General features: G+C 32.5%; 1 protein-coding gene across 1 annotated transcript in view; it reads right to left on the minus strand.

The window, feature by feature from the left end:
• Window positions 1–8,384: 8,384 nt before the first annotated feature.
• The window catches only part of LOC143253616 (attractin-like protein 1), a 107,700-nt gene continuing 97,938 nt past the window's right edge, over window positions 8,385–18,146 (minus strand). The window contains 2 exon segments of the mRNA XM_076507743.1: window positions 8,385–9,768; window positions 14,303–14,564. Of these exon segments, the coding sequence (XP_076363858.1) occupies window positions 14,310–14,564 (255 nt within the window). The 3' untranslated portion in view covers window positions 8,385–9,768; window positions 14,303–14,309.

Genomic DNA, 18,146 nt, shown 5'->3' on the forward strand with positions numbered 1-18,146 from the left:
TGAATAATTTTCAAATTTGGCCAATCGTAATGCAAATCTTGGTCACATGCCACCTGAAAAGAAAAGTCAACTTGCTAATTTATTGATTGAATATGAACGTATATTTCTGGATGTTCCTAATAAAAAAAAATTTCTGTTCATGATCTAGGTGTGGGTTATTCTTCTCCTGTTAAACATCATCCTTGTCGTGGGAATCCAATCAAAGCCGATAAAATGCGTTAAGAAATATGTGCTGGAAAACGAAATTATCGAACCCAATAAAAGTGAATGGGCTTCACCTTGTGTACTAGTTCCTAAATCTAATGTTTCAGTTAGGCTAAGTACAGACTTTTGCAAAGTAAATGCTTCCAAGAATTGGGGTTTGCACCAATAAAACTGGAAAAGCCATATGCATTTCAAAATGATACTACTACTATAACTCACTGAGCCAAAGGAACCTATTGTTTTGTTACTCCTGAATAATTATACAAGTACAATTTGGGATAATATATTTTCAGGCAACTTTTCAGCGAATGATGAATCAGTGTCTCAACAATCCATCAGATTTTAGAATTTACGTTTATGATATTGCAAATTACATTAACACCTGGAAATACACTTTCGTGTACTACGTGACGTGTTTGAGAGGCGTAATAAATCCAATTTCACTGTACACTTGTGAAAAGGTGAATTTTGTAAAGACAAAGTTTTTTACTTTGCTGACATCACTGTATGATTAACAAAGCTGCTGACAAATAACTAGAAGTTCAAGTGGTCTGAAACATGCCATTCTGCTTTTGTGCACTTATTCTGTATTTATGGCACCTGACTTTTATAAGTTTTCCAATTAGCTATTAATGCCAACTGTGAAAGTGCTGGTACTAAGCTATTAAAAATCACGACAGAGGGTTTTAGCACCTTTTTTTAAAATATTTAACTGTCTCCAAACGAACCATTTAAATGTGGAAAAATAAACAATGGCTTTAGTGTTAGATTTCAAATATTTCAAAGTGCATCTATCTGCATGTCCACAATATGTTTTCATTAACGTATTTGAAGCAAATGAAGGGCAAGAACAAAGAGTTAAATTGGAGTTTAACATTACAAGGGTTTCTTTGAAGATAATCCATGTCAAAGGAGTTGATAACATCTGTGCTTATGTATTTCACTTGCCTAGTCATTTTATGGTTATTAAGTTATTTTTATTGGGTTATTTACTGTATGGTTTTTTATTATTTGACAATGTATTATATTTACATTATTGCTGTCAACGTATATTACAAATGTGTAATATCTTAGCTAAAAGTTGTCTAACACCAGTTTTTGATTTTTGAAGTGAGGTTTAACAGATTCATTATTTTTGTAATATCTAGGTTTGTTTCCGTTTAATATTTATTTAGAAATGTAAGTTATACTGTGAAATGTGATCAGCGCAAGTCCCACCTGTTCTTTAAATTTGTAGAAGATTCTAGAGAGTAAGAATCAACAATATGTTTTGCTAAAGTACTAACGTTTTTTATAATATTGTTGAGCCAAATGAGCTTTATAGAGCTTCGCCTGAATTGTAAATCGACACACCACGAATCAGAGGAATATTGTTTGTCGCTAAGCCTCGGAGCTGTCGTAAAACTACAAATATTTGACCAGAAATGTTTAACGATTCTCTACAAATATTCTCAACAATATTTGATTAACTAAAGCATTAGCGTATCTTCAAATACTTGTGGGGCCAACTGAAGTTTCAGGAACTTCGTCTAATTATCTTCAAGCCACGAAACAGTGAAATGTTTTTTGGTAATTACTATAACTCTCGGAAAATTTAACTGGAAAACTACAGATACTTGACCAAGACCGTTTATAGATTTCGAACATTACAAACGATAGAGAATTAACATCAAATGTTAGTGTTTTAAAGACTAGATATTTTCGTTGGGAAAAACTGAAGTGAAAAGAATAGATGTAGCTATCATTCCCGTCAAGTAAAATGTATCTCTGTATCAATATAAAAGTAATTTGCGCCTCGTCAACTATCGACAAAGTATTCAGTTCCAGACCAAAGAGAGGACTTAATGTTCGTAATTTGATAACATGTTTCATATAAATTAAATTAGTCCGCTCTCCGTGAATCGTCGATAATATACTCAGTTTCAGACAAGAGAGAAGAGTCAGTATTGTTTGTAAAACTTTTGTATATAAACCATTATTTGTACAAACCGTTATTATCAATTGTATTATTATTTGTATGCTAAAATATATATGCGTTAAGACAGAAAACTGCGTATATATCAATGGTGTTACTAAATATAATAAATTAGAAACATATTGACATTCAACAAACTTCTAAATACAAATTCCAAGCTATCATATATATCGCATATATAACAATTCCGTATTTATATTAATAATTTTCGATGACAACAAAAAACACGAAAATTGATAACTAATTACAGCAAATACATAAATTAATAGATGGATCCTAAATAAATCTCACATAAAAAACGTAAATGTCATAAAGGAAGACAACTAGAACATATTTGAATGTGATAATTTATTCCGAAATTAAAATAGATTAATTAGATTGTGCAAACTCGCGTAATATTAGGTAGCTGAAACAATCACATGGAAATGTTTCACAATATAAGACAAAAGACATATAAAACGTTACTTAGGTATACGATATTTGTATGAACAAACAAATTCTTCCAATACGATAATAGGTGAGTACAGCACACATAAAGGGTACATAACAATCGAAAAGAAACAAAGTGGAATTAAAAAATTGCAAGATAAGCTGTGAAATAAATAAAGAACATGTTCCATATTCCAAAGTTGTAGGATAAAAAATGTGTTCAAATATGCAGTAGTTCCATGAGAAAAGTGATCACGCCATAACAAACCTTTTTTTTTTTGTTCGAAATTATATATATATAAAGACTGTTCGACACGGAGAGAAAAGACAGAAAACGCGCGAAGATATAGCAGGACATATAGAAATCACCCTGTTAAATCATGAAGAAAACTATAAAAAATAAATAAAAACTGGCCTTAAAAAACTCCGCTTCACACAGATCCGGTTGAAATACACAGAAAACGTTGCATACGTATAAAACATTCGTAAGAAAGACAATGACTAAAACGTTATAAAAAAAAAAAGGTAAGCTGTGAAATATTTGAAGTACAAGCTCTATATTTTAAACCAACAAGAAAAGAATGTTGTGTACAAAAACGTAATAATACTAATCTTAACTTTTTAAGACAAGTAAAATCACATCATAAACATTCTTGTTCAAAATTGTATATGTGAAGAGTTTTCGACAAAAATGAGAGCGAAAACAGAAAACGCCCAAAAATATAGACTAAAGCAGCAGCGTATCCCAAACTTCATCCGTTCACGGCGCCCCTAGGCAAAAAAAAAACAAACCCTAACGGTTCCGTTTATTAAGTGGTTAGGTCCAAACAACTTTGTAGCCATTTGAAAGAATAATACACGTATATTGAAAGTAAAAACAATATTTTTATTTCATTTCTAAATAACCACAATTATTAAGTGGATGTGTGCGCCTCATGGGCACTGCACAGCTTCTCAAACCTTGGAATCAGACCGGACACCGCAACCGTAATTTTCTGTTCCACATTGATTTTCGCGCGGTACTTGCTTTTTATCACAGCAGCCGCCGAAAACTCAGCTTCATGAAGATACGACGTCGTAAATGAAATTAGGATTCGCTGAGTTTTAGCAGTTAGCAGCGGGTATTCATCTTTAACTGATATACAAAACTCAATTAGTTCCATGCTGCCAAATTTTGTTTTTAAAGTCTTGTCACAAGACAGGCCAATAAGATTTTCATTTTCTGCAGAGGTAAATTCAGATGGGGCCTTAGCTTTGCACAGAGACCAGATACTCCTCAAAAACAGATTTTAGTTCGTGGGTTAAATCAACTTTATTTAATTAACAAACTGCTGCAACAGAGGGAAACAATCATTGCCACCATCTTCATTCATTTCTCTTTTCCATAGTAGTAACTTTTTTCTGAAGGCTGAAACCTTCTTTGCGAGCTTCAGGATCTGCGTGTTGCTCCCCTGCAGAGGGAGATTTAACGCATTCAGTTTTTTGAAAAGACCACACAAGTATGATAATTTTGACGGGAAAATCAGTATCCAAGAAGCTTTTAGAACATTCGTGTTCTTCTTCTTCGAGATAAGAGTAGAGTTAATGTCATAATTCGAACACATGGGACAGTACATTCCCACAGGAGAGTCATTGCGAGATACAATAATACAACAAAGATGTGTGCTCAAATCCCATATCCTCGCACATTTAAAAAAAAATTCGCCTTTTGTGGCCGATTTTTTTTTTTTTTTATAAAGATCACCACTTTCAACACACTTTGCAGGACTACGTTCCATGGAGGACTTAGGTGCTTTGACGCAAGGGCTTCCCTATGAAATATGCAGTGGGTCCACAGAACATCAAGAGCTTACTTCGTACGAGTGCCTGTAATCCTCCATAATAGCTAGACATAGAGCGATCACCAACGCATTTAGTCCAGTCGAAGTTGTTTTCACACGTAAAAGTATCAAGGATCTCAAACAAGTCTTTAGTCTTTGTACCTGCAATGATACTTTTACAAAAGAGAAGATAATCCACAATTTTGTCACTTTCCATGAACCATGTGTAACATATTAAATGAGCATCCTTGTCACTGTCCGTCGCCTCATCTAGCTGTAACCTCAATTCCTTCCCTTTCATTTTTTTAATTAGCTGATTGTTGAGGTATTCGGCCATGTATTGGATTCTACAACTGATAGTATTGTTGGATAAAGGCACTTCTGAAAGCAGTCTTCCCACAGATTCATCAACCATAATGTTCACCATATCCACTGCAGCCGGTAAAATCAGTTATTTCGGGACTCTATATGCCACCTTGTAGGATGCTAGCAAAGCATTGCTTGGTATTGATGCTTGTTTCAAATATGCACCTTTTTGTTCTTTCAACTTTTTGATAAAATAACCACGGGATTTACAAGCCATGTTAGGATGATTAGTCTCTAAGTGGCGTTTTAGTTTACTTGGAAGCATGCATTCTGGAGCCAAAATTTTTAGACATAATATACACTGCAGACACTCTTCATGATTGACATCTACCGAAGTAAAATCAAAATCTAGATAACTATCGTCATTTTAACGATATTTCAGTTTCTTCACAACTTTGCCACTGGTCTCTAGTTCGCCATATTTTTCTTCACTCCAACATTTCTTATTAATGTTCAAAAATCTTTCCATTTTTGTGCACAAGGACCAGAATCAACAAAATAATTCATTGAACATTGCTAGATCTCACAGACACTTGATCACAACACCCTTTAGTTATTTCGATTACGGAGAGTCGACAAGTATTTTAATACAAAAGCTAAGAAATGAGAATGTTCGATAAGTTACTGTCGTAGCAGAAAGTACAAGTAAATAAAAACGTCTCAAACATTCAAGAACGTCATCAAAAGGAAAGTAGCATAACATAATGTTAAAACTGTGAACTACCTCTTTCTATATCCAAACACGATGACAATGACAAAAACGTGAGCAACATAAATTTACATGGTATCTTTACTATACTAGCAACATAGCATTGAATAATATACATGCACAAAGTATCACTATGACATTGGCGAACACAAAGTTGGGTAACAAGGTATCAGTTACAAACATATGACAAAAACGTTGAGTAACGTACATTTATGTGTTATAGGTACCACACTAGTGACAAAAACGTTTAATAATATATATGTTCATGATACAATTTCAACACAAACGAGCAAAAAGTTGAGTAACGTACATGCAATTTGAAACATCACCACGCGGTGAACAAAAAGTTGAGAAAACGTGCACATACGTGGTATCATCATTAGAATGGTGATGTAAAAATTGAATAAAGTATATATTTATATGGTACCACTACCACAGTGGTGATGAAAAAAGGTGAGTAAGATAAATGTACGTGTTTAATACCGAATAAGCTGAGTTATACAGTTTTATCTATGTACATGGAATTAATACCAAACTAATAACAAATGAGTTATATCCTTGTACATGGTATTTATATAAAACTAGTAACACAAACTTGAGTAACATACATGTACTTGACTGATGAACAAAAGTTCGAAAACATATTTAGCTTGTATTATCAGCACATATATGGCCAACAAGCTATGTAAAATACATATAAATGGTATTTTTACCATACAGGTGACTAAAATGTTGATTTGGATTCCTCTACATAGTACTATTACCATTATCACATTAGTGAACAAGAATTTAAGTAACATTCTTATAAATGTTGTTACCATACTAGTGACTGTAACCTTGAGTAATCTACATATATACTGTATCTGTACCACCCTGGTAAGTACAAAGTTGATAAACATAAATGTACATAGTATTATTAATACAGAGGTGATCAAAAAATTTTGTAACATACATGTAGATCATATTGCTAGTTTGTTTGGTGCTTTATGGCATGAAGCAACTATACTATCTCCACCAAATAACCAGGAAAAAAAAAAAGCAGCTAAACAATGGGCAAACGTCAAAATACACATATATGGCATTATTACCACAATAGTGAATAAAACGTTGAGTAAAATCCTTGTACATGGTATCACTAGTGACCACAATGTCCAGTAATATACATATATAGGGCATCCTGCCCACAACTGTGAACACAAAGCTGACAAACAAACATGTACACTGGTGAACAAAAAGTGACAGTAACATATATATGTAAAAACGGCTCGTTTGGGTTGAGAAAATATTTTACGTAGAGGAGCGAAAAACGTTTCGACCTTCTTCGGTCATCGTTTGTAAACCTGAAATAATGGTTTTACTTTAAACTACAATGTTGTGGTTTAATCACATATTGAGATACACTGAATATTAATAGTTAAACATGAATATTTATGTTGATCCTCTAAACTTTATCAAAACAAATCATCTTATAAAGCTAAACATGAAATTTAAATAGGTGTCTTTTTCAGTATGATAATCATAAAATATATGTTATGTAACTTAAATATATAAATAAAAACTATATTACAATATGTTTGCCTGTTAACACAGTTTGCCTTTGTGAAATGTACTTAATGTTTTACTTAGGAAAAGTTATAGTGATAATTGTCAACATAATATTATGCAAATTGGATTAAATTATTAATTGTGAGGCTGGTGTTATTATGAATTTTTATGTCATGTTCTATATCTGTGCTTATAATACCAACATGCTCTGGTGTTACTTCATGGAAATAGCAATGTGCCCTCTGCTATGGTTATGCTCAAACTGTGATGCTACACGACGTTTAAGAACACACTTTCTGGAAGCAGTGTTTTGGTGTTCTAGCAACATGACCCTTGTCCAAGTTTTGTAGAAATATGACATAATCCATATCTTGCGTCATCTAGTGTTACTTCATAGAACTATTACATAATCGTGTTTACCCCTTCACTTTTTTGCCTAAGACTGACACATTGTCATCTTACATGTTTCGAACTTGATTTTTTCACTTACATATTTTTACAATTATCCATCATTTTTTGTATAAAACACCTTACTATTTTATTAGTTTATAGTTTTAGTTTCTGTATTTAACTTATGTACATTTTACATTTTCTACAATTTTATATGTTAGACACATACTGTTAATTCACTTGCTCTAAAGTTTTCATTTCTACAATTAATATATTATATAACACCTATTGGTTTTGGAAAAGACATTTACTGAAATCTCATTTTTAGCTTTGTAAGTTGATCTAATCTATGCAAATATTTACCTATTACTGTTCTTACCCTTCTGTACATATTTTCAGAATATTTGTTTAAAACTCATTTCTTGCTGGTTTGGAACTATATGCATAGATATTCGTGAATACATTTACAGACAGGTGAGAATTATAACAGGTAAATATTTATACAGATTCTTTAAACTTTTAGTGAAACAAATCAACTTTAATTGAATATGCATCCTTTTCAGGATGAATAGATATTATACAATATATTAATTACAGAAATGAAAACTATAGAACAAAATAATTAGCTATAACTGTTTTACATATAAAGTGTAAAAAAATGTTATAAAAGTTAAATATATAGAAGCAAAAACTATAGAACTAATGAATTAGTAAAGAGTTTTATATGTAAAGTGATGGATAATTATATAAGTATGTTCAACAATTTACTGGATATAATATTTGGTTCATTCAAATAATGGTTTTACACTTGTAACATTCAAGCCATATGTTAGCTTCATTGTCTTAAAATGTTTGCACATTTTACATAAATTTCTTTATGCTGAATCCAAAAATAATATCCATTTTCTCTATCAAATACAGATTTTTCATAAAACATAATATGCACTTTTAAATAAGTGAATCATTTTTATTAAAACTGGGTCACATTTTGTTTTGCATAACAAAATGACAATCACTGGTTACTGTTTTCTTTGTATCAATTGTTACATGAGTCTCATTGATTGTTCTAGAACCCACACATAACAAACTTAATAATTTTCATTGTGGTAAATAAAATACTAGTTTGATCTAAACGAGTTTTTCTTTTGATTTGTAAAAAAATCCTCACTTGGCATAGAAAAAAATGAATGTAATTTTCAAAATCTGCATAACTAAACTGTAGAAAATCTCAAAACAACTTTTATGAAATTTAAATTTGCACACCTGTGTAATTAACCCTTAAATAGCATGAATGTGTAAGGTAGTATTATCAACTGATGATGGGCTCCATTTAAGGGTTAAATGTGGACTACAATACCGATGATGTAATCACATATGTTAACAGTAATAGCAAAACATAACTATTTACATAGATCCTTGAAACATTAGTGGAGTAAAGTGAAACATAACTTTAAACAGATCCTTTAAACTATAGTCGAACAAATCAATTTTTAAAAGACAAATTTTGCATTTAAATAAGCACCTTTTCAGTACATTTCCCTAGTAACACCATTTACTAATACGAACACTACCCCCCTATAGAAACACAGTCCACCTTTGTAGAATGTATCTAATGTTTTACTTATAAAGAGAGACTATAATTGTGGTAATTGTAAACACAATATTAGGCAAATTAGATTTGTAAAATTTAAAAATTTGTGAGCATAAACTTAATGCCATCTTCACACTCATCATATCAATGAAATTATGATATAGTTTCTGTCTCATACACTGTTTGAGGCCAACACAGATGTCACCCTCTGAAAGAGTGTCAGATAACACAAATGGCAACTACTCATCGAATTTTAAATGTATGTGTAATTCACAATACTAATTAATTCTTATAATAAACTCATAAGCAAAACAAATGAGATGATTAAATTTGATTACCTAATGCATAACTGAATATTCTCTGGGTGCACAAGGAAAGTATAGACTAGTACAATAAGAAAGCATAATGTGTGAAAATGTAGCAACTATAATATTTTACATTAAATGCACAAAATTTTACTTTGATGTTTTTTCTTCACACAAAAGAAAAACCCACTGAAACTATAGATTAAGTAATCTTTCAATCTGAAATGTTTCATGACTTTGCATACTTCTAGAAGAACAGTATACATTAAAGTATCTCTATTAAATACTCATTAAGATCAAGAAAAGATGGCTGGATAGTGTTGCAAAGAACTTCCTTGATGTTGGTATCAAAATGAAGAATCAGAGATTGCACAGAACAGAGAACGATGGATATTCTGTGAGAGTTTTCACCCAGGGGTCAACAGGCCTGCATACTATAAGAGTAAATGAGTGAATTACTCATTTAAGTTTTAGTTCTAATCTATATATGTAGTTTATTTTGATCAAAAGTTTGGTAAAATACAAGATTTTGTGTTTTGGAGTAAATATCTAGATTTAGCATTATTAAGTAGCTTTTTCTTTGATATAAATGTTTTGATACTTATTAAAATTTACTTGCAAAATATCATGCAACACCTTAATATTTCTTTAACATTATGTTCTATGTAACTGTTAAAAAGGTTTTTAGGGCAGGCATATAAATTTGTATCTATATTTAATTATCTAAAATAGACTTGTTTCGCACTAATAACTGCCATCTCTATTTTTTGAGTGTGATCTTTCAAGTGAGGAATGACAACTTTTTGTTATAAGTTAATTTTTGTCCTCAGATTTTTTCATGCATGAGTTTTTTGGACATGAGTTCAAAATCAAGTAATCATTATAAATGTCATGTGTTTGTGTTGTAGAGAAAATGTTATATGCAATAAGATTTAAGAAGCAGTTTTCTAGTGCACTTCAGCACTTTTGAAATTATACATACACTTCAATATTTCAATATAAAAAAATCTAACTACCTTTATTGACAAGTTTGTTCATTCATATATTACAATCTGTACAAAAAAAAACCAGTCATTTTGTTACCTATTACATTCAACGGTCAAATACTGTGCTAAGAATTAATGTTCATTTTAAATGCATAAGAGTCAAAATTATAATATAAACAACTTTCACAGAATTCTTACTTAAATTAAAAAATAAATGATTAAAATCACAAACTTATAAGGTAGCTCCATTTGATCATTCCATTTCATTATAAATTTAGGTGTAGCTATAATTAACTTCTATCCAGCATATAATTAATATTTGAGGTTCTGAATAACTTTGAAGTTCCTTTTTTTTTTTATGGTATTCACAGAGAAGTGCAAAAATACAAACTATAGTAGAGATAAACGTGACATAATTTAAACATAAATCTTCTCTGATGTTACTGTAATTTCTATTATTTTTCTTTCATAATAATTATGTTTTTCTAATCACTTACCTTAAAAAATAAGTTAAAGTGTGCAACATTTGATTTCAGTTTTGAGTACAACCTAATAAAATGCCAAAATGTTGGCAGTAACCATTAGATACCATGGAGATAAAGTCTAGAAGACAACTGAAATGTGGCTACAAATATTTGTTGTGCTAAAGAATATTATGAGGCTGACAAAGCAATGGATAACTTCATGTGGAAAAGAAGTGGCTTAATGTCACAGATACCTCTTTTAGATAATGTATTTCAAAGGGAAAAAAACATTTTGGTCTTTGTGCTGTATCAAGATTAAGTCAGAGAAAGAGTATGTTAAAAAGCAATATCCACCTGAAGTTTTAAAGTTATGTGTTGGCTGTTTAGATAAATTCACTGGCTTTTATACAACAAAATTTATGTCTAGTATGTAACTGTCAGTTTATCTACTTTTGTAATCATCTCAGTAGCAGTATATCATCAATTTCATATACCAACAATACTTCCTACTACCTATGTTTTAAAGAAATGGCTTATCCTGTAGAGCTAATACTACAGAAAATTCACAGAAACCAGAAACAATATTGTAAGGATTATCATTAATTTTTATGAAAGTAGCCTTAGTTTTTGTTTCAAACAAAGTTTTTAAAGAAGTGAAAGTGTACCTTTGTTTCTAATGCTACTGTTCTATTTGAGGTTTGCTTAACTTTCTAGTTGTGAGTTATTGCAAGAAGTTCAAAAGACATCTAAAGACTTTACTTACAATGAAAATGTAGGTAAACATACAAATAAACTGATCTTTTTATCTTTCAATACAATTTTTTGTGAGTAAGTTCATTCAAAGAAAAAGATAGTAGTCAGTACAGACATTATCTTAATTACATTATGAATGATGAGATTTGGTTTTACAAGAGACTAGTTTCAAAGAAACTGCATAAATCCAAAATCATAGTTTAAAAAAAAAAAATCAACAATGGGTTTCATACCACAAACTACCATCCAATTTTTTAAATAAAAAATGTACCCTTTATTAAAAATATATTAGTTTCCTGTAAAACCAAAGTTTTCATAAATGCACAGTAGTAGAACTTTTATTTAACAGTGAAATAGTTCTCCTACTTTAAAAAAAAAGTTATCATTTGACAATATTTATCCTAGTAATATAGTGAAAATGTTGTTAAAATTAAAGTCACATGTCATTCAAAGAAATTTTGAACTGCCAGTTGTTCCACAATTAACTATAAAATAATAAAAGTAAATCATTTTGAATATAAATGTCCAGTTTAAGTTACCACAATTAACTATAAAATAATAAAAGTAAATCATTTTGAATATACATGTCATTTAAGATGAAATGCAAAGTTAATAAGAAATTACTATTGTGAAAATATCATAGAAATGAACTTTCCAAAATCTGTTGATTTTGTAACAGATATTTTAAATAACAAATATTTAACAAAAAAAATGGTGGTTCTGTAGATATGAAATTATAGTAATCCAATCAAAATCCCATTATAAAATAAAGGGTCAAATGTTTGATATAAATTATTAATCAAGTTCAAACAGTTTAAATGCATCCTGACAAGTGAAGGTTATAACAAGTTTACAACAGTTATTAGAACATAACATAAAACTGAACCACATACTATAAGTTCTATTACACAGCTAAATTCTAATTTGTTCATGTTGAATCAAGTTGGAAACTTGTGTAATATCTAGCTGGCATGACTATTTTCTGTTCAGTTAGTTCAATTTCTATCAAAATTTACCATTTTGATAAGATAGCTAACACATATTATAGCAGGAATGTTTCAAATCTAAGCAAAACGTTATACACCAACCAAATGACTGACCTTTATAATGGTTAGTCAAACCCTCTGGTTACAATGCAAGTTCAACCTAATGTTGATAAGTTACCCAATTCCTAAAATATTTCACCATAGGAAAACTTGGAGGGTTTTTCTCGTGATCCTTCAATTTAAATATGTACTACTATATTAGGACAAAACATAATGATGCACTACCATTCAACATCACTAGAAATATAAACATGCTTAAAATTATGACACTGGCTGTTTTTTTGTTTGTTTTGTTTTTTGAGACACTTAACTGTCATTAATTTGAAAGCTGTAGCAGACTTTACTGAAGCATCTTGAAACATCCAAATTCATTAACAAGAGATAATAAATAAGAATAAATGGATACTGCAGTTTGATACTATGCTAATGCCAGTTCAAGTAAATTCAATTTCAGAACTCAAAACTATAAACAGTCTGGCATATTTCAGTCTATTCTGCAATCTGACAGAAAATGTATTTCTTACATTGTAATTGAATAACATGTTCAAACACTGAAAATGGGTTAAGGAAAAAGACATGAAGAAATTTTCTTTTCTGTCACCCAGTTTTAAGAGCATTGTCAGTTCTGATGACCAACATATCATTCAGAAAATGAATTCGATGATTACATTCATTCTCTCTTGCAAACTTGATAGACTGTGGTTGGCTTTTGAGATGGTTGCAGAATTCTTATAGTTCATTTGTTGAATGTGGCTATATGGCTATACTCCAACTATTATGAACAAAATTATGCCAAACCTTAGGGTTTCAAAACTGTTGTTTTTATTCTTTAAAGATCTCTGCATATAACTCACGAGTGAATAGTAAAAGAGGTGAACACTTAAGTGTATCATCAGCCGTGTTGAAGTACTTAAAATATGCTTGAATTCTTAACTACATTTTGAAGAATTTCAAGTTATTGTCTAAACAGTTCTAAAGACATCTGAGACTGTCTCATTAATCTCCAGGTTCCTCGTGACAAATTAGGTTATAAAGTGTTGTATTTTCTTTAATCTACTGTTGTTGGTAATAAACATACAACAATATAATTATACTATGTACTTCTGTTCTGTGCATTTCACATTTATAAAATATTTATCCCAACAACCAGTTCAATTTAAAATCTTTGTTCAGCTCAGCCTCAAAAAAGCTACATATGCATGTTGCCAAAACTTGCCAAATAAATATAATTTTGTTTCTCATGGTGCAAGTCTCAAAGAATACACTATTTTACAGAATTACTCTTGACCTACTCATTTCAATACCTGAACACAGCAGAAAATTGAATACAAACTAAATGCACAAGAGAAAAATATGGCTAATATACAACATACCAGAGACATTTGTAAAGGATGTTAGTTAGTGTACTGTATAAGGTATGAAAAACATAGAGATTTGAAACTCATTACATTAAATTGTTCTTCAAACAATCAAGACATCCTTGTAAGTGGAAGATACAAAGTATCTCAAAAGTAGAATAACTATGTTTCAATAAAAAAAATTACAGATGGATAGGATTGCTAATTATCAAAGAAATAAGACTATTAGCACAATTTTGCTTCAACAATTAAAAATAAAAAATACCTTCTTTATTTTCTTCTTTATCACTGAATGCCATTGAATATTTTCTTCCAAGTAAGAAGGTATTTGTCAAATATAAATTTCAAAATCTCAACAAACCTGGTAATCATATATAAGTTCCACTCTGATTGTGAGTTTTCCAAAGTTCTACTTTCCCTTCTTCTTTAATTACAGGAGTAGTTGTTACTGCTGTAGTTGTTTTTTTTAGGTTTCCTAATGATACTAGAGCACTAGCTATGGCTATACCACACTGGCCTTGGGGAGTGTAATTCTTGTTATTAGTTGGCAACTTGACAATCAGGCTGAGTACTGCTGCCTTCCCTCCCAAACATGGTTCTAAAGCCACAGGGGCAGGATATGACTGCAAACCCAATAAAAAAAAAAAGGGAAAAAACACCTTAACATCTTTGTAACAATATGAGAAGAGATTACAAGAAGGTAAAATTAATATAACTCTGCTAAATTTTAAACACTGCTTCACAGTATTAGAACAATACCATAACCAAGGTTGGTTGGAGTTTATTGGCACAAAGCAACTAGTATATCTGTGTCAAACAACAGGTAAAAAAATAAAAGCAAAATTATTAAAATATGTAAAAAGGAATCATGCTAAAACTAAACAAAGTCCAATTTTGGAATTAAAAACTTGGAGTTACAAATGTCAATGGCCTTTAAAAATTAAAAAACACAAATGAGATGGACAATGTCATTATTGCCAATGACACTGTCCAACGTCAAGGGTAAACCCATGGTAAAAATATGTCTAAAATTATGCCGATGCTCATGGTTGTAACAAAGACATGACAGTAAAATGTGGGCTATTATGACTAGTGTCACACAGACCACACTTTGGTGCATCAGTTCCAGAAAAAAGAAAATAATGAGTAAAAAACTGTGACCAATGCAAAGCCTAGCTAGAACAACTTCCTCCTTCTGATCCTTACAGAAGCAAGATGGTCAAGCAATAAAAGATTTGAACTGGAAAAGCTTGTTATCACGTTTCTCACTCCAAGCTGATTGCCAAATGGTGCAGAGCCGTCCCTTGAATACAGGATTGTAGTCCATGTATGGGATAGGCACGACCATGATAGCAACAGAGCAGACAGAATTAGCTGTGATGTTAGTGAGCTCATTCCCATGAATACTGATGTGGCCTGGTATACAGACAAACTGGACAGAAGTAAATGATAGAGAGAAATGGGCCAGCTGGTTTTGAATATCAACAGGTCTGAGAACTAATGTGAAGCAATTCCAGGACCAGTAGAAACCTATTCAAGGTGGTATAAATAGAACAATTCATGTACTGTTTATCTTCTATGTGATCAAGGGCAAGAAAAATGGCATACAATTCAGCAATGAACAAATAAACTGTGGAGGGGATTCTATGTGCAACCACTGAACCACAACATGCCATAGCAGATCTCACAGAGCTACTTGATTTCAATCCATCTGTATAAATGAGAATGAAAGGATGGTTTGTAAGATGTTCAGCAAATAGAAGATGGTACTCCCACTTGGGAGTGTCTGCCTTCTTCAGATGACTTAAAGAAAGGTCACATTTGGAAATGTTAACAAGTCATGGTGGGATGGGCTGACCAGTAGATACAGCAATATTATCCAAGGACAGACCCAATTCATCCAGTTGTGTCTGGATAGGAAGGCCAAAAGGAACAATGGTAGACTGTCTATTCTGAAAAAGCACGAACCATTGAAGAAGGAAAACACAACCACAGGGTGGATGTTGTGGTAAGGACCAAAGTTTTAAAGCATACAGTAAAGACAGTTACAAAGGGCAGAGGTGTAGAAAATGCTCATGAGACTCAGTGTACTTTTCTGGACTGAACAAGTGCAGAAGGCCTCTGTGCAGAGCTGAGGCCCCAGATGATGAACAGGGTTCAACATTTTCAAGGCTGAAGTCCTGACACAGACTAGAAACCCATAATCCAGTATCGAATGAATGAGAGCATGATAGATTTTTAGCATAGAACTTCGATCCACTCCCCAAGAGGTAGAAATGCTTAGTGCCCTTGTACACTTAATACGTAGCTGCTTTATGTGTGGAATAAATGCCAGCTTACAGTGAAAGATAAAGCCCCAAAAACTTTGCTTCAGGGGACCATGGGAAGCACAAGTTCTACGAGACAGAGCTTGGAATCAGGGTGAATACCTTGTTGTTAGTAGAAGTGCAAGCAAACAATTTTAGAGTGAGAAAAGGTAAAACCATTTGCTGTGGTACACTTCAGTAAATGATTGAGGACAGTTTGTAGCTGCCATTCAATAAACCTCAACGACTGACACAAGATGTGGAAGTCGTCAACACATAGACTATTTGCAACTGTAAGGAGGTGATGTTCACTGATGGAATTAATCTTTATAATGAAAAATGTAATACCCAAGTCACAGGCCTGACAGACCCCAAATTCCTGTTGCAAAGTGTCGAACACACACAGACTGGAAATCACCAGTCCATTAAAAAATATTCAATAAAAATGGGCAAATGGCCATCCAACCCATGTGTGTGGAGGTCTCACAGGATGCCATACCTCCATGTATTATCATTAGCTTTCTTAAGGTAAAAAAATACAGAAACAAGATGTTGTCACTTGAGAAAGGCTTCCCTGATTGACGTTTTAAGTCAAATAAGGTGGTCCATGATGGAACACTATTGTCAGAGCTCACATTGTGTGAGCAAGAGATCTTTTGAATCAAGGAAATAAACAAAATGAGCATTGACTATCCTCTCCAAAGTTTCAAAGAGACAGCCTGTGAAAGCAATTAGATAGTAATTTGAAGGAATCTTGGGATACTTCCCAAGCTCAGGAAAAAGGAGGACAAATAGCATGGTGCCAAGCATCAGGAAAAACATTCACCTGCCAGATCCAGTTAAAAACAACCAGAAGAATAGCAAGAGAGGCAGGAGAGAGATAGCACAGCATCTTCTAATGAATATCATCGGGTCCAACTACTGTACTGCCAGACCGATGAAGAGCAAGTTTGAGTTCCACCAGTGTAAAGGAGGAAATTATAGTCAAATAGATAAACTGGAAAGAATAAGGCAATTGCTCTGCCAAAGACTTGTTGGCCAAGAAGGTGGGAGAAGAAACAGAAGTGCTAGCTGCATAAGAAAAGCTCTCACCCAGATTATCAGCAACTTCCTGGCCATCAGAAAGTAAGATCAAAAGGGAGACAGAAGTATACTGTCCACTGACCTTTTGGAACTGGTGGTAAAAAACATGATAGATGTGTATTTAATCAAAGATTCCTTATGGCTTTGACGTCTGACCTGCTGAGCACTTGCACAAGCTGAAAAGCAATGCGGTTTAAAAGTGTGGGATACCTATGAAAGATATCCTAGGCCAGCTTTTGAGCTTTCCCTGCCATTTGGCAGGCAGAATTCCAGCACAGATGAGGATACTGTTGAAAATGTGTTGAGGTTTTAGGAATACACTGAGCAGCTGCCTGGACAATACAGTCAGTCATTGCTGCCATACAGTCATACCTTAACAGCTTACAGACAATGGCAAGATCAAGTTCCAAGAGCACATTGAAAGAGGGGCCAGTTGGTCTGGTCCACCGTCCATCAAGGCATACAGGTTGGGTGGCATCGACCATGGCCAGTCTCTCTCAAAGTGATCACTGCACGATGGGTTACTACCGAGCCTCCAAAAAAAGTAAAAGAAAAGTGAAGAGGAGCAGATAGAGAGGTTCATAGCAATAAAAGACTGACTAAGTACATGAAAATAAGTATAATAACCAGTACTGAAGAGAAACGTTGCGATCCAACAGCACATGCTCTATGGAATGACCCCTCTTATCAAAATCTGCACCACCCCAGAGGGGATTATGTCCATTAAAATCCTCCAGGATTAAAAAAGGAGACAGTAAATTCTCAATGAGGACATCAGGGTCTGAAAGTACAGAACATGCTCTGGGAGGTCCCCTC

The sequence above is a fragment of the Tachypleus tridentatus genome, chromosome 6 (genome assembly GCF_004210375.1).
Source record: "Tachypleus tridentatus isolate NWPU-2018 chromosome 6, ASM421037v1, whole genome shotgun sequence".
NCBI classification, from domain to species: domain Eukaryota; kingdom Metazoa; phylum Arthropoda; class Merostomata; order Xiphosura; family Limulidae; genus Tachypleus; species Tachypleus tridentatus.